The sequence below is a fragment of the Equus przewalskii genome, chromosome 11 (genome assembly GCF_037783145.1).
Source record: "Equus przewalskii isolate Varuska chromosome 11, EquPr2, whole genome shotgun sequence".
Lineage (NCBI taxonomy): Eukaryota > Metazoa > Chordata > Mammalia > Perissodactyla > Equidae > Equus > Equus przewalskii.
Genome location: NC_091841.1, coordinates 26,258,236 through 26,278,918, shown reverse-complemented (window position 1 = coordinate 26,278,918; position 20,683 = coordinate 26,258,236). Strand labels below are relative to the sequence as shown.

The following is a 20,683-nucleotide window of genomic DNA, read 5'->3' as shown; positions in this document are numbered from 1 at the left end:
TCTGCCCCGCCCGGCCTCGGGGCTTCCCCTGGGCGCCGCGGGCCCGTCCCGCGGGCGCCTCCTCACGGCCGGGCGGCGGGGCATCCCCGCCTGGCCCCGCCCCGGGCCCGGCCCCGCCCCCGCGGCCTCCGAGCCACCGGCGGGCCCGCCCCGCCCCGCCCCGCGCCGCCCCGCGCCGGCTCCGCGGCTCCGCGGCTCCGCAGCTCGCGCCCGCCCGCCCGCCGGCCCGCCCGGCGCCGGGCCCATGGCGCTGCTGCGGGACGTGTCGCTGCAGGACCCGCGGGACCGCTTCGAGCTGCTGCAGCGCGTGGGGGCCGGGACCTATGGCGACGTCTACAAGGTGCGCCGGGCCGGGCGGGGGAGCGGCGGAGGGTGCCCGCTCGGCGCCCTGCGGCGGGCTCCAGCTCCCCGCCCCGCCCCGCCTCAGCCCTCTCCCCCTCCGCCCTGCAGGCCCGCGACACGGTCACGTCCGAACTGGCCGCGGTCAAGATAGTCAAGCTGGACCCAGGTGAGGGCCCGGGCCCGGGGCCTCTGCGCTGCAGGGCGGGCAGAGCGCCGCGCGGGCGCGGTGTGCGGGGCGGCGAGTTGACGTTTCCGAGATCCCCGAGAGGCAGGCCCCGGAGGTACTGTCGCCTGGCACCCGGCCGGCATGGAGGGAGGAGGCGCTCTGTGCCCATTTTGCAGATGGGGGCACTGAGTTAGGACGACCCCTATGCGGCTCCTCCATGATGCCCTGTGCTCCCCAGGGGACGACATCAGCTCCCTCCAGCAGGAAATCACCATCCTGCGTGAGTGTCGGCACCCCAACGTGGTGGCCTACATTGGCAGCTACCTCAGGTGAGGCTGCTTTACCGCCTGCCCACCTTCAGGCAGCCCCCGTGGGGCCCTGCCAGGTGCCCACCCCAGCTCTGTGTCCCTCCAGGAATGACCGCTTGTGGATCTGCATGGAGTTCTGCGGTGGGGGGTCCCTGCAGGAGATTTACCACGGTGAGGGCCATAGCCTTCTTCCCATCCCCCACCCCAACATGGGGCACGAGGGGAGAGCTGGGGCTCTGGACTTGGGCCCTTCTCCACTTCTCACTGGCTGTGTGACCTTGAGAGAAATGTTGTGCTTCTCTGGGCTCTGTATCCTAGACTATGCTGGGAAAGGATTGGCCAACACCCCTTTTGCCTAGCAGTGCCTGCTGCTTCCCCCACACAGAATGGCCTCAGCATCTCCCCCAGACCCCCGTGCCAGCTCTCACCCCTTCCATTTCAGCCACCGGGCCCCTGGAGGAACGACAGATTGCCTATGTCTGCCGAGAGGCACTGAAGGTAGCTGGGCCCATAAGGCTGCTCACACCCCAATCCCGGGGAGCTGTGGGCAGGGAGCCCAGCTGGCCAGTGTGTGGGGGAGGAGGGGGGGCTGGCTTGAGGGGCGGTGGGTCCTGGGGGGAAAGGGCCCCAGCCCTTTTGCCGGAAGCAGCCCATTTCCCTCTTGGCTCAGTCACTTCCTGTTTGGGGAGAGGGGAGGAGGAAGCCGCGTGGGTGGGGGGCCCCAGTCCTGGGAGGGGGCTCAGGGGAGGGGATGGTGCTGGGAGCTGCTCTCAGGGGCTCCTCTCTGTCCCCAGGGGCTGCACCACTTGCATTCGCAGGGCAAGATCCACAGAGACATCAAGGTAGGGGTCTGGCCGAGGGCATGCTGGGAGGACAGAGGAGGTGCTCAGGGGCGCCAGACGGGACCTCTCTCCTCCGTTCCCACAGGGAGCCAACCTTCTCCTCACCCTCCAGGGAGATGTCAAGCTGGGTCAGTACCCCGGGGACACAATCAGGGTGAGGGTTCCCTGGAAGTTCCCGGAGGCAGGGCCTGCACTCAGGTGCTGGGTGTCCGTGGGCAAGTCACTTTACTGCTTGAGTCTCAGTTTCCCCGTTTAGAAAGTGAACAGTCCTCCCTTCCTGTTAGAGGTTGGATGTGATTGGTCCAACATGGGACCAGGCGCTTGGTCAGGGAGAGAAGGTGGTTGACCTCTCCCGGGAGGGGGGCCTGGCCCTGCCTGGGCCCCGTGGCGGTTGTGACCCAGCCTAGGCAGCCTGCTGTCTGAGCCCTGCCGGCTGCACCCTGCGCCCTAGAGGTGGGTGGGTGAGCAGCCCGAGGGCGGGTGAGGGCAGCTCTTTGTCCCTGCAGCTGACTTTGGGGTGTCAGGCGAGCTGACGGCGTCTGTGGCTAAGAGGAGGTCTTTCATCGGGACTCCATACTGGTGAGGCTGCGCCTCGGGCTGGGGGGCGGGGCCACAGGTGGGGTACCTGGCCATCTCGTCTGTGACCCTGCCTCCAGGATGGCCCCAGAGGTGGCTGCCGTGGAGCGCAAAGGTGGCTACAATGAGCTGTGTGACGTCTGGGCCCTGGGCATCACTGCCATCGAGCTGGGCGAGCTGCAGCCCCCTCTGTTCCACCTGCACCCCATGAGGTCAGCTGAACACTTGCCCCTCGCCTGACCCCAAGAGTCCTACTGACCCTTGACCCCTGACCTTGTGCTCTCCACAGGGCCTTGATGCTCATGTCCAAGAGCAGCTTCCAGCCACCCAAGCTGAGAGACAAGACTCGCTGGTGGGCGCCCACGTCCCCCTGCTGGGGCCCCCTTGCAGCCAGGTCCCTTGGGGGTGGAGGAGCCCTCCCCTCTCTGGGTCCCCACAGCTCATCTGCGGGAGGGACCTGGTGTGGACGGGGGAGAAGGGCAGATGGTGATGACGGACGAGCTGCCATGTCGCAACAGCGGTATTGCTCCAGCCAGCTGCCCTCGGCCCCAGACTGGCTCCTTCCTGGGTGGGCCTCTGCAGTGGTGGCAGGTGGCAGCTGGCAGGATGCCCTCCTGAGGGCTAACCTGGGTCTGGGGTGGGGGGCTCTTGTGCCTACTAGGACCCAGAATTTCCACCACTTCCTCAAGCTGGCCTTGACCAAGAACCCCAAGAAGAGGCCAACGGCAGAGAAACTTCTGCAGGTGGGAGGCAGGGGCTGGGGGGGAGGGCTTGGTGCTGGGGAGCAGTGGCCAGGGACCAACCTGTGCGCCCCTCGATCCTCCAGCACCCATTCACAACCCAGCAGCTCCCTCGGGCTCTGCTCACACAGCTGTTGGACAAGGCCAATGACCCCCACCTGGAAACCCCCTCCCCGGAAGATTGTGACCTGGAGGTAAGGGAGGGGAGCTGGGGAAACGGATCTTGGCCTGGCCTGCTGTAAGGAGCGCAGAGGTGTGTAGGTCAAGGTCCCTTTAACTTGTCTATTTCCAGCCCAGGCAGCTTGCCTGCAGGTGAGCCCACCCTTCGGGATCTTCTTGCCTCCCAGTACCCCCGTGATAGGCTCCTGCCGTTGGCCCAGGCTGACCATGACCCTGGCTCAGCCATCTTCCGCTCGCTGTGTGACCTTCAGCCAGTTACTTGCCTTTCTGCTGGTTTTCTCAGCTGTGAAATGAGGGTGCCATTTAATCTCACGATAATTTCAGAGGGTTGATTGTGAACACAAAACACATCCACGTGTATAAATAAAGCACCTCAAAGGATGCCTGCGTGAAGCAAGCGCTGGGTGTGGGTCCCCTGTGTTCTTTCCTAGACTTATGACATGTTTCCAGACACCATTCACTCCCGGGGGCAGCACGGCCCGGCCGAGAGGACCCCCTCGGAGATCCAGTGTGAGTTGGCTCGGGCCATGTGTGGATTTGGTGTGGGGCCGTGTGTGTGGATTTGGTGTAAGGCCGTGTGTGGATTTGGTGTGGGGCCGTGTGTGTGGATTTGGTGTGGGGCCGTGTGTGCGGATTTGGTGTGTGGCCGTGTGTGTGGATTTAGTGTGGGGGTGTGGATTTCGGGGGCAGTGTTGCGTGGATTGGGGGCTATGTGTGTGCATGTGCTGGTGGGGGCTGAGTGTTTGGGGGTGGGAGGGCGAGGCGTGTGCATTTGGTGCGGGGGTTGTGTGTGTGGCTTTGGTGTGAGTGTGGGGGTCAGTCCTAAGACTCTGGCCCCCAACCGCTGTATCTGGGCCCCCCAGTTCACCAGGTGAAATTTGGCGCCCCACGCAGGAAGGAAACGGACCCCCTCAATGAGCCGGTGAGGGGCTGGCTGAGGGCGGGGGGTGGCGTGCAGCGTGGGCTGGGGGCTGCTGGAGGTCAGCGTCTGAAGTCGCAGAGCCTTGCAGAGGGGACCGCCTGGCCCTCAGGCCTGGGAGGGCTCCCAGCAGGCCTGTCCCTCCCAGGGACACGGCAGGCTGGCGGCTCCCTCCTGGGCCAAGTTCTTTTGGATAGCTGGCTGGAAGGTGGCAGGGTGACCCCGCCTTTCTAAAAAGTGGGCTGTCACACGCCTGAGCCCCCCGCCTTCAACGTGTTTCTCTCTGCCTCAGTCTCCGCGTCCGCCCCTGATTGTCTGACTCACTGTTCCCCTGCTCTCTCACCGTCTCTCATCAGCATCTCTCTTCGCTCCCACCATCTCAGTCTCATTCTCTCTCACTCTTTGTTTCTCTGTCCCTGTTTTTCTCAATCTCTCTGCTTCTCATTGTCTCTCTTTCTCTTACAGATCTCTTGTCTGCTACCATTTCATTTTCCATCTGTCTGTCTGTCCTCTCTGTCTCCCACAATCTCTTGATTGCCTCTCACAGTGTCTCTCTGCCTCTCTCCTGGTCTTTCTGACTTGCCTTCCCCACAGTGGGAGGAGGAGTGGACGCTGCTGGGAAAGGATGAGCTGAGTGGGTGAGTGAGGGAGAGGGAAGGCGCAGGGGAGGGGTTGGGGGCAGCAGAAAAGGCTGACCTCTGACCCCTTCGCCTGCCTGTCCAGGAGCCTGCTGCAGTCGGTCCAGGAGGCCCTGGAGGAAAGGTGAGGGGCTGGGCCTGGAGGAGCGGGGAGGCCCCCGTCCTGGGGCCCAGTCACATGTCATGCCTCGTCTGCAGGAGCCTGACTATCCGGCCAGCCTTGGAACTCCAGGTACAGGGTGGGAGGAAGCTGGAGCTGGGGCTGGGGGCAGTGCTGTAGAGGGCACACTTGGGGTGGGACACGGTTACGGGGTGACCTGCTCACAGCCGGGTGGGGCCCCGTGACCCTCCTGCCAGGAGCTGGACTCCCCCGATGACGCCATGGGCACCATCAAGCGGGCCCCATTTTTGGGGTCGTCCCCCTCCGTGCCCCCAGCTGAGGACCCTCTATCCAGCCCCCCAGGTAAGTCCCAGGCCTGGGGGACCAGGCGGCAGGCCCAGGTTGGAGGTCCTGGGCTGGAATTCACGGCGGGTCTGTGCCTGCAGGAACCCCGCCCCCACCTCTCCGAGGCCCTGACAGCCCCCCAGTGCTCCCCACCGCCTGGGCCACCATGAAGCACCGGTTGGATCCTGAGGTGAGGGGGTGCTCCCGAGGGGCTGGGGAGGTGGGAGGCTGCGGATGTCATCTTGGCCCTGACTCCTTCCCTCTGTCCCAGAGATCGTCCTGCCACGGGCTCCCCCCGACCCCCAAGGTGCACGTAAGTGTCTGTCCCGCAGCCCCGCTGCCCACAGCCCTGCCCGCTGCCCCACGCCTCCTCCTCAGCCTCGTCTCCCCACAGATGGGCGCCTGCTTCTCCAAGGTCTTCAATGGCTGCCCCCTGCGGATCCACGCTGCTGTCACCTGGATTCACCCTGTCACCCGGGGTAGGCCAGGGGCAGGAAGGAAGCAGGGGCCTGGGGGTGTCCAGCTTGGGCCAGGGGGTGTGACTGACCTCTGACCCCATCCCCAACCCTGCAGACCAGTTCCTGGTGGTGGGGGCCGAGGAAGGCATCTACACCCTCAACCTGCACGAACTGCATGAGGATACACTGGAGAAGGTGAGGCCGAGCTGGCCGTGGGGGGGCAGAGGGCCCCGGGGGACCTCGGGGGCTGACGCCCTGTCCCTCTGTGGCCTCCAGCTGATCTCGCACCGCTGCGCCTGGCTCTACTGTGTGAATAACGTGCTGCTGTCGCTCTCAGGTACCAGTCGGTCGGGGCAGGTGGGGCGGGGCCTGCACCCGCCCACCCCTGCGGCTCCGTGAGCCTCCCCCTCTCCCCCCCCCCCCAGGGAAATCCACGCACGTCTGGGCCCACGACCTCCCAGGCCTGTTCGAGCAGCGGCGCCTACAGCAGCAGGTGCCTCTCTCCATCCCTACCAACCGCCTCACCCAGCGCATCATCCCCAGGTCAGGGACTGGGGAGCGGGGGCGGGAGGCGGGGGCAGAGGGCACAGCCCGGGTGGAAGAGGGCCTTGCCTGTTTCTGTTGTGATCTTAGACATGTCGCTGTGCCTCCCCAAGCCTCAGCTTCCCCATCTGTCCGTGCGGTCGATAGCCCCCTGCCCCTGTCCCCAGGCCTGTTGGGGGGTAGGGAGACAGTGGACATGCAGGCGCTTTGCTGCGGGAGCTGTGCTCGCGAGGCTGCGGGGCAGACGGGTGCTGAGCACTGAGCGCTGTTACAGGCCAGGTCTTACGCTGGCCGTGGAGGTGACGAATCAGATGAGTCCTTGTCACTCGGCCCCTGGTTCTGAGGTGAACTCGAGGGAGAGCTGGGAGGAGGCCTCAGAGAGGCCAGGCGAGCTCCTGGAGTTTGAAAGTGCACAGAAGTCTTCCAGCAGATGAGTTAGGGAACAGCATTCCAGGTAGTGGGAAGAGCAAGCACGAATGCCTGCAGGTGGTCTGGGGAGTTACAGGTGTTTGGCCTGAGGGAGGAGGGTGGAGCAGCCTGAGAGGAAGCTACACGGGTGGCAGAGCCCTTCCTTTGATGCCAGGCCCAGGATTCGGGCTATGTTCATCTGGTAGTAGTGCCGTGAGCATTTTAGAAGGGTCTCTCTGTGTGTCGTCAGGATTCTTCCTGTTGCAGGTGGTTCACTCACTGGCTTAAGCGCAAAAGGGAATTTCATGGCTCCTGTAACTGAAAGTCCGGGAGTAGGGTTAGCTTCAGGCCCGGCTGGATCCAGGCTTACACGGCATAGTCAGGAATTTTCCTGCCTCTCCTGGCTCTGTTGTCCCCTTGTCACCCTCATTCTCACTAGGCTTTCCTGTGCAGTGAAGGCTGCCTGCAGTCCCAGGCCTGCTTTCTATTAGCGAGCAACCCTGTGGAACTAGTATTTCCAAGTAATTCCCACAAAAGTCCTGGGGCCAGTCCTCACTGGTCCAGCTGAGGTCCAGGCCCACCCTTGAGCCAGTGTTGGTGCCCAGGGGACAAGGAGCTTGGGGGCCAGGCCTGGGTCACGTGCCCTCTCCTGGAGCTGGGGGGAAGGAGAGAGGGGCTTTTCGGGACAGATGAAAACAAGAGGCATCTGCTGGCCGGCAGATGATAGGGACTAGGCTACCAGATGGTGACAACTGGACAGACCCGAGCAGGATGGAGGAAGTGGTATTGACAGGAGTTAGGGACTGATAGGAGTGAGTCTAAGGGAGAGGGAGGGATGGGGAGACCTCCAGAGGAGCAGAGTGGGTTGTGTGTTTTATAAGGCACAGGACATCCAAGGTAGAGTCCCTCATTCAGTCATTCAGCAAACACCCACTCAGCACCTAGGATGTTCCAGGCAGTGTTCTGGGGGCATGATATGCGTCTGTGAACTAAAGTGACCCTTACATTCTCCAGACCTTCTTGTCCAGAGAGACAGACAACAAACAATCCAACAAAAAAGGAGTATATTCTGTGGTGGTGCGTAGAGGGGAAAGTGCTACATGAAGAAGAGCAAGGAGAAGGAGGGCCAGGAGGGGTGGGGCTCGGCTTGCGGTTTTAAACAGGGTGGTCAGGAAGGACCTCGCTGAGATGGTGCTGTTTGAGCAAAGACTTGGAGCAGGTGATGGAGCGAGCCCTATTGAGTTCTGGGGGAAGGGCATCCCAGAGGGCGGGCACAGCCAGTGCAAAGGCCCTGAGGCAGGAGTGGGCCTGGCCTATTTGAGGAACAGCAAGGAAGGAAGCTGGCGTGGCCAGATGGATGGAGTGAGGGGGCGATGATCTGGGAGGGCTCTGTGGCCACATTAGGCATTTGGCTTTGAATCAGAGCAGCCTGAGGGCCCCTGCAGAAGTGACAAGGACTGAGGTTTTCATGGGTCACTCTGGCTACTGTGTTGAGAACAGACTGGAGGAGATGAATGTGGAAGCAGGAGACCTGTCAGGAGCCAGGTGCAGTCAGCAGGTGGGAGGTGACGGTGGCTTGGACCGGGGTGGCATTGAAGGAGAAGAAAAGTAGTGGGATTCTGGTTTTATTTTGAAAGTGGAACCAGCAGGATTTCCTGACAATTGGTGGATGGAAGAGAAAGAGGAGTGAAGGATGACTCCAAGGTTTGGTTTTCAGGCTAGGCAGCGGAAGGATGGAGCTGTCATCAGCGGTGGGTGGAGCGGAGTTCAGTGTTGTCACACTGAGTTTGAGATGTGCAAGCGGGGCCTCTGTCAGCTGTTGGCTGGGCGAGGCTGAGTTCAGGGGCGGGGGGCTGTGAGCTTAGACACTGTTATGACCAGGTGGCGGGTGGCAGCCAGAGGGCCAGGCAGGGGAGGCCAGGCTGGTGGCCACACCAGCTGGGGAGATGGGGCCCAGCCCTTCCTGCGGTGTGCTCACTCCGGGACTGCATCTGGAGCTCTGTGGCCTCAGGGCTTCCTGAGTCCTGTCCCCAAGCGAGTGTCTGCTTTGGCCCAGGACCTGCAGGAAACAGGCCCATCAGAGCCCCAGCCTGTCACAGGCAGCATTGGGCCTGTGTCTGGGAAACCCCGGAGTCACAGAGTACACTTCAAATGTAAAGAGTGGAGAACCAGAATGTTTGGAGATAAAAACAAATACAAAAATATTTGCTTCTGTCCCACCCAAAGGCCAGTTGGGGAAGAGAGGAGAAGGAACTGGGGAGACAGAAGAGAGAGGACAGAGGAGCAGAAAGAGAGAGAGAGAGAGAGACAGGCGTTGGCTTCCTCAGTGGGGCCCACATCCTGGTAGAGGGCGCAGATAGGACCTGGGTCGCCAGGGGGAGGTGACAGGGCTGCTGACATGTGGCTCTGTTCCCCAGAGGAAGAAACAGGCTCAGAAAGTCCCCTGGGGTCTGGGGAACAGCCAGTAACCAAGACAAGGACCCCACTTCTCCCCAGGCCCCAAGGGGAGCGACCCACTGGCAGCAGAGGGCAGCTGCTGGCCTTTCCTTGCGAGTCCTGACCTCCTTGGGCCTGGGTGCCCCTCTGTGACCTGGGCCTTCCATGCTCTTGTTTCTTCATTCATTCCTTCATTTATACCCTGCCATCGGCTAAAAGGGATTTCAAGGACTGGAGACAGGTGCAAAGTAGTCCTTCAGGATGGTGACACCCTCTGTGAGTGCCGGGCTCTGCTGTACGCCCTCCCCCGTGTCAACTCATATAATCCCCACCGGGACCCTCCGAGGTGGGCGCCCGTTAGCCCCATTCTACAGATGAGGGAATCGAAGTGTGCAGAGGTTAAGTGACATGCCCAAAGTCGCACAGTTAGAGGTAATTCTGTGCCCCAAACCCCTGGACGGGACAGAGATGCTGCGGGCTGCAGAGGTGGGTGCCGCAGCCACGAGACCAGCTCCGGATCCTGTGTCCTTCACAGCTGTGTTACCCGGGCAAGTTGCTTTGCCTCTCTGAACCTCAGTCTCTCACCTGTAAGGCGGGCAAGGCCCGTGACGCACGCCCTGGTTGTCACTTCTACAGGCGCTTCGCCCTGTCCACCAAGATTCCTGACACCAAGGGCTGCCTGCAGTGTCGCGTGGGTAAGGGCTGCGCAGGGTGGGGCCGGGAGGGGTCGGGGCGCGGGGGATGCCCAGTGCCCATGGCCTGCCTCTCTCGCAGTGCGGAACCCCTACACAGGCAGCACCTTCCTGCTGGCCGCCCTGCCCACCAGCCTGCTCCTGCTGCAGTGGTATGAGCCGCTGCAGAAGTTCCTGCTGCTCAAGGTGGGGGGCGGGGCTGAGGCCAGGGGACCCTCGGGCGGGTGGCAGGGGGCTGGAGAGGGGACGTGGAGACCTGAGCACCCCTGCTGCCCCCAGAACTTCTCCAGCCCCTTGCCCAGCCCAGCAGGGATGCTGGAGCCGCTGGTGCTGGACGGGAAGGAGCTCCCGCAGGTGTGCGTAGGGGCTGAGAGCCCCGAGGGGCCTGGCTGCCGCGTCCTGTTCCATGTCCTGCCCCTGGAGGCCGGCCTGACGCCAGATGTCCTCATCCCACCTGGTGAGCTGGAGGGCTGGGCTGCTGCACACGCGGGGATGGGGGGTGTGTGTGTTTGAGAGAGAGTTCCCCACAGCCTGTGGTCCATGGAGACCTTGGGGGCCCAGAGCTCCCAGCCTCCCTTCAGTTGGGCTTCCGGAAAAGAGCTCATTAGACCAGAGGGCTCAGCGGCTGAGGAAAGGCGGACCAGCACTGCAGGGGCCGCAGGGACAGAGCCAAATGGGGCAAGGCAGGTGCTGGAGGCCTCCATTCTGAGCGAGGGAGCAGGACCCTGGATGCGGGGACCGCTCAGGGTTGCAGCGCGAGTGGCAGAGGGTGATGGAGGAGGGAAGGCCCCAAGCTGTGCCCCGAGTGGGGTCTCACATGAGATTTCACTCTTAATCCTCACAAACGGCCCCACATCAGGCCCTTGTTACACAGGAGGAAACTGAGGCTTGGAGATTTGAGGTCACACAGGACTGAGTCACGAAGCCTGCTTCTCCATCCTCCCGCGGCTCCTGGGGACTCTCCCTGTTCCCCAAGGGCCCGAGGATGCTCGCTTCCTTCTCAGCCTCGGTTCCCCAGCTGGGCAGCGACATTAGGGATCCTGACCCTACCGAGCCGTTGTGAGGCTGAGATGTGCCTGTAGCCAAAGGCTGGCTGCAGCCTGTCACCTGTGTCCTGCTCCTGGGGCCAGAGCAGGGCTGGTGGCTCAGCCAGGCCTTGTGTCCCTTCTCTGCCTGCAGATGGGCTCCCAGGCTCGGCCCAGCAAGTGATTCAGGTGGACAGGGACACAATCCTAGTCTGCTTTGACCGTGAGTGTCCGTGGGGTTGCGGCAGGGGGCAGCGGAAGGTGGGGTGGGGGAAGCCACGTGGGTCTGCCTCCCCCTCCCCGCCCATCAGCCCTTTCCCTGTGCAGGCTGCGTAAGGATCGTCAACCTGCTGGGCGAGCCCACGGCCACACTGGCGCCTGTGCTGACCTTCGACTTCTCCATTGAGACTGTGGGTGAGTGAGCCGGACACAGGTGGAGGCGGGGGTGTCCCCAGCCTGGAGCATGTGATATGGTCCAGGGGCTAGGGGCTGGCAGCAGGACAAGGAGGCAGGTCTCCAAGCCCCTCGTGAGAGCCATCCTGGTTACCTGCAGTCCATGAGGACCTCTGTGGCCCAGCCCTGGGCCTGGAGTGTGGCTGGGGGACCCAGCATCCTCAGGGCAGGCGCAGGGCTGATGGCAGCGTGGCCCCTCCTAGTGTGTCTGCAGGACAGCGTGCTGGCCTTCTGGAGCCACGGGATGCAAGGTCGCAGCCTGGACACCAATGAGGTGAGTGGGACTCAGGAACCTGGCTGCCCCCCACCGGGTTGTCCCCACCTCTTAGGAGTGGCCTCAGTGCCCCTTTTCTTCCCAGGTGACCCAGGAGATCACAGACAAGACGAGGATCTTCCGAGTGCTTGGGGCCCACAGGTAGGAGGGGTGCCCGGCTTCCCCTTCACCCGCCCCCCCCCCCCCCCCAGGCCACATGGCCACACCCAGTGTCTTCCCGCCCTGCTCACTTCCAGCTCTCTCTCCCCTCAGAGACATCATCCTCGAGAGCATTCCCACCGACAACCCAGAGGCTCACAGCAACCTCTACATTCTCACGGGCCATCAGAGCAGTTACTGAGCGGGCCAGGCACTCCCCCGCCGCGCCCCATGCCTTAGCCACAGTCCCTTTTAGGCAAAGGGCCCCCTCCCAGATCAGAGGCGCCCAGGCCCCGGCTCTGCTGGTCTAAAGGGCAGAAATGATCCTGAGAAGAGTTTGGGGGCAGGGCAGGGTGAGGAGGGGAGCCCACCCACGCCTCTGCAGTAACTGGACCAGAGGAAGCTGCTGTCGCCTCCCCCTCCCCCACAGGCAGCCCAGTCCCTAGTGCCCCGTGGCAGGGGCCCTGGGCAGGGTAGGGCGGGCCCCAGGGGATCCATTCCATTTTGTTCCACATTTCCTTTCCACTCTTCCTGCCAAGAGCCTGCCCCTGCGCCTTGTCCTGGGGAACACGGTATTTAAAAGAGAGACTATATTGATATTAAAGCTGGTTTAATTTTATTCCACTGGTCTCTCTGGGTCTGGGGGCGCTGAGCCCACTGCCTCATCTCCTTCCTTCTTCCTTCCACCTCCCTCCCTCCCTCCTCCTTCCTCCCTCCCTCCCTCCCTCCCGCACATCCTCTGTGGCACCAGCTGCTGTGGATGCACCATGGAAGGGGAGCTGGGCAGAGGTGATGGGGAGGCCCATGGTGCCAGCAGGCCTCTCAGGGGCACTGTCTTCCTCCGCTCCCCTGCTCAGGATGAGCCCTCAGCTCTGCAGTGCGAGGCCTCTTTTGTGCCCAAGGAGTCATGCAGATGAGGGGGCCCCTGAACAAAGGGACTTTCATCTGGGACAGCGCTGCCTCATATGGGATCTCACCAGGCGGCCTGTGGAAGGCCTGCTCCACCCAGCCACAGGGAGGCTGCTGGCCTAGGGAGAGCCTGCCACAACCTGTGTACCCTGCCCAGGCCTGGGGCTGCCTCCCTGCCTCCCACCTGCTGCCTCTGTGGACTCTGTCAGGCCCTGATTACTGAATACAGGCATGATCTTCATTAGACTCAGCAGATCAGCCCGTGTCCGTTCAACAAGTATTCCCAGAAGGCCTCCTAGTGCCCGGCCCTGGGCTTACAGAGGGGTCACTACCAAGCTGGACCCCTGCTGGAGCCAGCCTCTTGAGGGCACGTCCGTCCGCCCACAGCTCACCTTGTGCTTTGCTCTGTCATTCACCCACGTTTCCCTCTTAGAGAGCTCCGCACCCCAGGCATGGACCAGGCTCTTGACCACAGCCTTTGGGCAGGTGAGGCCGAGGAGGCAGGATGGCAGCTGGCCTTGAAGGAGGGGTCGGGGGCACAGGCAGGATCCGGCTGCAGAGAGTGGGGGTCTGGGGGCGGGAGAGCAGGGAAGGCCCTGGGTCTGGGGGAGGAGTGTGAGCCGAGTTTGGCCCGATCATTTCCCTTCTGATGTTCAGGCCAAGTGTTTGCATGAGGACTTCTCTACACCTGGTGGGCCGTTGGTAAATATTTAATAAATGAATGAAACGATGAGTGGGTGGGTAGTTGGCAGCTTATGTGAAGAGCCGGCGGCAGCTTAGTCCCTGGTACCCTGGGGCCCCAGGCAATCCCATGGTTGTCATATTGTCCCTTGTCCACCCCCAGCAGATCCCCGACTGCTCTGAGTCATCCTAGTGACCAGGAGGCTGAAATGGGGAGTCAGACCAGGGGAGGAGACGCTGCACGGGTCACTCCTGTGTACCGGGCACGCACACCTGTGTTCTCCGTGAGACCCAGAGGAGGGTGAGAGGCACCTTCCAAGTTCTGAGTGTTTGTCTGCGCCCGCTGGAGGGCATTTGATGGGTCAAATGGGGGGTGACAGGGATACGAGTCCTCACTTCCAAATTTCCAGATTCTTGGTAGAGGTGCAGGATTAGGTTGAGGAGTGCCAGGGGTGGGGAGGTGGGCTCCACTCAGCAGAGGCCCCTGACCCAGGACCCCAGGTGCCCAGGGAAGACTGACCTTCTGTCCACAGAGCAGCAGGCGGCAGACAGCGCCACCTTGTGGCAGGTTGCCCCAGCCCTTGGCTGCCACCCTGGTCTGAAAAGGGGGGTTGGGGGTCAGCATGTAATGTCCAAAGAGGGGTCTGGGAAAAGCAAGAGCCTCTGATAAAATGTTTGCCACCAGCAAAGGCTGGCCACAAGCCAAAGAAAGGCCAGGAAGCTGGATATGTGCTGAAAGGCTGAAATTTTTATTTATCTATTTTTTAATAGGCAGCCCTAGGCCATGGTACACAACTTTTAAAGAATACAAAATAGATACAATGAAAGTCACCCCCCCCCCCACCAGCCCCGAGATCCCAATTACTCAGGAACCCTCCAGAAGTGTTTATGCATATCTAAGCAGTCTCATAGGTATTATTTGCCCTTTTTATACACACAGTAACGTATTCCTTCCACTGTTCTCATCCTACCCTTTTAAAATCTGCCCTGGAGAGCTGACCATTACCAGTGCCTCCCTCTTGGTTTTTTATAGCTAGTGGTATTTCACTGTATGCATTTCCCATAACTAATGGTAATTAACTAGCCAATTAGATCCCTATTGATGGAAATTTGTTCCTACTACTTTGATATTACAAACGATCCTGCAGTATTCTTATGCCAAGGCCACGGTACATATTCAAGTGTCCTATAGGATGAATTCCTGGAAGTGGCATTGCTGGGTCAGAGGTGGCTGCGTTTGTCCTTGTGATAGCCACTGTCAGATTGCCCTCCCCAGGTGGAAACTTCTGGGATGGTCAGGTCAGCCTCTCTAAGCCATTCTGTGGGTAAGTGAGGAGACATGGGTGCCCCAGGATATCCGGGAGCTGGCCTATACACCGAGGCAAGTGAGGGTCAAGGGTCAAGGGGACAACCAGAATGTGGCCTTGTTCCCTGTGGCGTGTCCAGCACCTGGTCCCTGCCTGGCACGCAGCAGGCCCTCAGTGCTGCTCTCCAAGTAAAGGAATATGTGTGCTGAGATGAAGGGGAGCCCCTGCAGCGGGCCCCTGGCCCGGGCCAGCCTGCTGAGCTCTGTTTTCCGGGTGCACCATATCCTGCGTCAGCCTGCAGGGCTGCTGGGAGGCTGGGAGATACCATATTCACATAACACAGCAACACAGATGGACCTCAGAGACTTGGTGCTGAATGAAAACAGCAAATCGCATAAAACTACACACAGTATGGCAGCATTTTGTAAAGCTCAAAACAAGCAAAATGAAACCATCTATTGTCTGGCGAGACATGCACATGTGATAAACCTCTGTTGGGAGATCAGGGGAAGAGAAAGCACAAAATTCGAGATGATGGTCCCTGTGAGGGGAGTTGAGCGGGGAGGAGGACCCCAGAATTTGCAAAGGGTTGGTAATATCTTGGTTCTCACGTTGGGTGGTAGGTTCGCGGGTGTTCAATTTTAACTCAGTTCCAAACTCACATAGGGTGCCACACATCCTTTTGTATGTAAGAAATACCATGTAAGAAAATGTAAGTTTAAGTATTTTAAAGTAATCACTCAAAAATGAAAACCCTATAACGGCTTAAAAAACAAAAACAGAAAGCCAAAATAAATGCTTTCCTCAGTGATGAAATCAAGTGGAGATGATGAAATCAGTGTTTGTGTAGAAACGGCTTTCTCACTGTCTAAGTGGCATGCAATAAACTGCATATATTAAAAATGCACTCTGATGACTTAGACATCTATATACACCCGGGAAACCATCACCACAGTCAAGATACGAACATCTCCTCACCCCAAAAGCTTCCTCTGCCCCACTGTAGTCACACCCTCCTCCTCGACCTCCCCTCCCCATCCCCAAGTCACCACGGATCTGCGTTGTCACTGTAGATGAACTTGCATTTTCCAGAATCTCTATAAATAGAATCACACAGTATGGACTCCTTTTTTGTCTGACTTCTTTAAGCATAATTATTTTGAGATTCGTCCCTGTTGTTGCATGTATTAGGACTCATTCCATTTTATTGCCAAGTAGTATTCCATTTTATGGACGTACCACAGTTTGTTTAGCTAGTCATCTATCGATGGACATTTGGGCTGTTTCCAGTTTTGGACTATTACAAATACAGCTGCAGTGAACATTCATGTATGCTTCTTTGTGTGGAAATATACTCGCCTTTCTCTTGGTAAATATCTTGCAGTGGAAGCGCTGGGTCATGTGGTAGGTGTTAACTTTCTAAGAAACCACCCAACTGTTTTTTGCACCATTTTACACTCCCACCAGCAGTGGAGGAGGGTTCTGGTTCCTCCACATCCTCACCAACACTTGGCCTAGTCAGTCTTGTTTAACGTTGGCTGCTCAAATACGTGTGTAGTGGTATTGCAGAGTAATTTTAATTTACATTTCTTTCATGACTAATGATCTTGAGATCTTTTCCTGTACTTATTTACCATCTATACATATTCTTTGGTAAAGTGTTCAAATCTTTTGCTTTTAAACAATAGGATTGTTGGGGCCGGCCTGGTGGTGCAGCGGTTAAGTGCACACGTTCTGCTCCAGCGGCCTGGGGTTCGCTGGTTCGGATCCCGGATGCGGACATGGCACCACTTGGCAAAAGCCATGCTGTGGTAGGCGTCCCATATATAAAGTAGAGGAAGATGGGCATGGATGTTAGCTCAGGGACAGTCTTCCTCAGCAAAAAGAGGAGGATTGGCAGCAGTTAGCTCAGGGCTAATCTTCCTCAAAAAAAAAAAAAAGATTGTTTTCTTATGGTTCAGTTTTCAAAGTCTGGATACAAGTCCTTTACTAGATATGTGATTTGCACCTATCTATTAGACTACTATTTCTAATTTGTATCTAATTCCACAAATTCCACTGCCTATCTCCCTCGAGTTCAAATTACCTTTAATATAGGTAACAATAGGAAGCTGTAAATAAAATTGGAAAACCAAATTATGAAAAGTACTTGATGCACCCTGGGTGCTCGCTCCATGGAAGACGGGATTATTCCTAATTCAGGCAATGGAGTCATCTGGGCTCTCTAAAGGCTGGACGCTGAGCAGCCAGCCACGGGTTGGCTCCCTGCTGTCCCAGCTAGCTGGGTGACCCTCCGTCTCAGCCTTGCCTGAGAACTGGGGCTTCTGAACTATCAGATGTAGAGGTAAATGGAAAATGCCAGGATTAGCAGGAAGGCACCGAAGCTTCTTACTCTTTATATTCCAACACTAATTCTCACGGTGACTGGATATCCCACAATTCCATTCCGTTCTGCCACAAACTACCCTGAGTTGGCAGACCCCACAGGTTAAGGAATTCAGCCACAAGTCCTGGGTCTCCAGGCTACCCGCACCTCTGTCCAATTCGGCTACAAATTTGGGGTTTCCCACAATCCCACTCAGGTTTCATAATTTGCCAGAATGACACACACAACTCAGGAAAGCACTATGTTATGATTACCATTTTATTATAAAGGATACAAATGCACAGCTATGAAGAGATGCATAGGACAGCAAGGTGTGAAAGACTGCTGAGCCCAGGAGCTGCTGTCCCTGTAGAGGCAGGCTGCGTCACCCTCCTGTCACACTGATATGTTCACCAACCCGGAAGCTCTCTGAACCTCGTTGTTCAGCGTTTTTATTGAGGCTTTATTACAGAGGCATGATTGATTAAATCACCGGCCATGTGACTGAATGCAATCTCCAGCCCCTGAAGTGGGGGGTGGGGCTGAGAGCTGTGTTTTCTGGTGACCAGGCACCATCCCAAAGCTATCTCAGGGCCCTCAGAGCTGACAGTGAGTCACCCTGTTAGCTAAACTCATTAGTCCAAAGGGGCTCATCATGAATAATGAAAGACACTCCTATCACTTAGGAACTCCCTAGGGTTTTTGACACTCTGGGCCAGGATCTGAGGACAAAGACCAGATAGATATTTTTTATGATACTGCACCTTTGTATAAAATCAGGAAGCATCCGTGGCGTAATCCTTGCCCCCGCAGCTCAGGAGACACCCCACGAAAGCCAACTGTGCCCTCTCATCTCATTGAATCAGCATAGCACCCTGGAGAGTAGTGTTGGTCGACATCTGTGTTCTACAGACAAACTGAGGCACGGAGAGATTAAATGCCTTCCCAAGCTGCCAGCTGGAGGATGGCTCGCCCTGGTCTGCAGGACTCCAACTTGCCTCAAAATGGGGAAGTTTGCTCAACGGTCCTCAGCCAGAAAGTGGCATGGTCTGCATTCCAATCCTGCTCTGTCCAGAAGAGTTTTGGACCAGCAGACTGTACTGGGAGACTGTGGGACCTTGAAGGAGTCACCTAACCTTTTCATGCCTCAGTTTTCTCATCTATAGATTAGAGACAGTAGTCATCTCCAAAGGTGGCCGTGAGGATGAAATGAGCTACTCCATGTGAAAGAACTCAGAACTGAGGCTGGACTAGCCAAAATGCAAACTCCTAGCCATTAATTTGTCCTTGGAACACTTAGAAAAATTGATCATACATTTAACCATAAAGAAAATTGTACTTTTTTGAAAGAGCAGAGATTTTTAAGGCCACATTCTGCAGAAATCTAACAAAAATAGAAATTAATAATAAAAAGATGACCAAAATATTTTAACTTGGTAATTAAAAAAGACTCCCAAGAAAATCCTGGATAAAAGAGAAAATTAAACTGAAATGACCAGGAAGCAGTGAAAATGGCCGCCCCCTGAGACAGCCCCAGCTGCAGTCTTCCCCGTTATTAGTAAGGAGGTATCATTATTAGTATTAACAGTGTATTTTTCTTTGTGCATTTGTCTTTCTCCTTTGCCACACTGTGATTTTCTGCAAGGCAGGGACTGAATTTCATTTACTGTCGTATCCACCAAGCTGTTCAACTCAGTATCTGCTGTAACATTGAATGACTCTTTTCTCCTCTCTTTCATAGAATTTGCTATATTTACTGCATAAATTCATTTTTCCTCCAAACAGATGATTTAAACTTTTATATTTCTCCTTTCTTGTCGACGATATTAGCTTCATTTTTATTATATAAATAGTATAAAAATTAGAAAAAATTAGAAAGAGGAGGAAAAACAGTAAAAATTACCTTAGATCCCCCACCATTGGAAATTTGGTGATTGTCCCCTCAATGCATTTCTTTCTATCTATACAGTTATATATAATATTATACAAATGGGACCATGTCACACATTTTTAAAAAGTATGAAACACATTTAAAAAATATGTTGGGCTCCTAAAATATATTAGACAATTTCTAGGTATGTGTTTCCTTCTCCAATGTCTTTGCTGAAAATGTGTGTCTCCTTCCATAGCTTTCTCTATACTCATATAATAATATGCAAACACCCATGCACATATATGGGCTTTGTTTTATAAAAACAAGATCATGTAATATCTATTTCTCTGCTTCTTTTCTCATTTAATAATAATACAGCACAGAAACCTCTCTATGTTGGTATGGATTAACTACTTTTCAAGGCTGCCTAATAGTCCAGGTTATGGATATTCCAGTTTGTTCAACCATTCATATATTGATGGAAATTCGGTTTCCAGGTTTTTGCCATGACAAACAAAGCTGCAGTAACTGCAGGAGAAGACCTTGAACACACAATATTATATAATCACAGGCCTTGCCTTGGGGCAGAGTCCCAGGAGTGGGACTGCTACATCGAAAGGGTTTTTAATTTTTCCTGAAAGGGGTACAATTTTAATAGACAACAGAATGCTTTCCCAAAAAGAAATTCACAGCAGTAGGTGTTAGCACATTTTTGGTTTTTTTTGAGGAAGATTAGCCCTGAGCTAACATCTGCGGCCAATCCTCCTCTTTTTTGCTGAGGAAGACTGGCCCTGAGCTAACACCGGTGCCCATCTCCCTCTACTTTATATGTGGGAATGCCTGCCATAGCATGGCTCACCAAGTGGTGCCACGTCCGCACCTGGGATCCAAACTGGCCCGGGCCACTGAAGTGGAACTTGCACACTTAACCGCTGCACCACCGGGCCGGCCCAGCACATTTGTTTTTTGCTATTTTGATGGTTATGAAGAGTCCTCATTGTTACCTTAATTTGCATTTCTCTTCTTGGGGGGTTGGTACGCTTTCATATTTTTTGGCTGTTTGGATTTGCTGTTCTGAGACTTCATATTCATCGTCTTTGCTCATTTTCTATTGTTTTTGTCTCTTTTCTAATTAGTTTTTAGACTTCTTTGTATATTATAGATATTAGCTCTTTATCATACGTACAGCAAGCACATTTCCCTAATGCATTATTGTCTGTTGACTTTTTTTTTTTTTAAAGATTTTATTTTTTCCTTTTTCTCCCCAAAGCCCCCTGGTACATAGTTGTGTATTCTTCGTTGTGGGTTCTTCTAGTTGTGGCATGTGGGACGCTGCCTCAGCGTGGTCTGATGAGCAGGGCCATGTCCGCGCCCAGGATTCGAACTAACAAAACACTGGGCCACCTGCAGCGGAGCGCGCGAACTTAACCACTCGGCCACGGGGCCAGCCCCTGTCTGTTAACTTTTATCATACACTTTTAGTTTCTTTGGTAACGAAGTATACCTTTTCTTTCTGGTTTGAATTTCCTGTGACGGGGTTCAGGGCAGTCCGCCCCCAAATATGCTACTTTGGCCTACTGATTTATTTTGAGTTAAATTACTTAAGAAGCAGCCAGTGCAAGGACACTTTGACCTTCCTTTGTCCCCCTGAAAGCAGGAAATAAACGTCCCATCTGAAAGGTACCCTCCCTCTACGGGAGGAAGAGACGTCCTTATCACCAGAGATGGGGAATTCAGGGCGGAGAAGGCTACATAAACAAACATTGTTACAACAGTTTACTACCCCAAGCCCAGCCTTCTTTGTCTCGTTAATTCTTCAGATTTGCTGCCTCTTTGTCTAAAAGGTATAAAAACTGTGTGCTTCGGTCACTTCTTTGGGTCTCACATTCTCACAACTTGCATAATTAAATTTGTTTTTCTCCCATCAATCTGTCCTGTGTTAATATGATTATTAGGCCAGCCAAA

The 20,683-nt window shown here is 56.2% G+C and overlaps 1 protein-coding gene across 5 annotated transcripts; it reads left to right on the top strand.

Moving 5' to 3' along the window:
- Nucleotides 1-152: 152 nt before the first annotated feature.
- Nucleotides 153-12,202, top strand: MAP4K2 (mitogen-activated protein kinase kinase kinase kinase 2). Of its 5 annotated transcripts, none has more exons than XM_070565259.1 (32): nucleotides 153-340; nucleotides 451-508; nucleotides 747-837; nucleotides 923-987; nucleotides 1,259-1,314; nucleotides 1,611-1,658; nucleotides 1,744-1,786; nucleotides 2,165-2,237; nucleotides 2,315-2,446; nucleotides 2,524-2,586; nucleotides 2,896-2,977; nucleotides 3,061-3,168; nucleotides 3,586-3,664; nucleotides 4,018-4,076; nucleotides 4,668-4,711; nucleotides 4,797-4,835; nucleotides 4,910-4,943; nucleotides 5,069-5,174; nucleotides 5,258-5,346; nucleotides 5,428-5,469; nucleotides 5,551-5,635; nucleotides 5,730-5,809; nucleotides 5,891-5,951; nucleotides 6,040-6,157; nucleotides 9,638-9,696; nucleotides 9,776-9,879; nucleotides 9,973-10,150; nucleotides 10,873-10,941; nucleotides 11,046-11,132; nucleotides 11,375-11,445; nucleotides 11,531-11,586; nucleotides 11,698-12,202. In XM_070565259.1, exons 1-32 carry the CDS (start codon nucleotides 245-247, stop codon nucleotides 11,783-11,785), a joined length of 2,463 nt encoding a protein of 820 aa, XP_070421360.1. In that variant the 5' UTR covers nucleotides 153-244; the 3' UTR covers nucleotides 11,786-12,202. The 5 variants fall into 5 exon arrangements, with proteins under 5 accessions (XP_070421360.1, XP_070421364.1, XP_070421361.1 ...); XM_070565263.1 differs by having other exon boundaries at nucleotides 451-623; XM_070565260.1 differs by having other exon boundaries at nucleotides 158-340; nucleotides 1,135-1,314.
- Nucleotides 12,203-20,683: the final 8,481 nt, after the last annotated feature.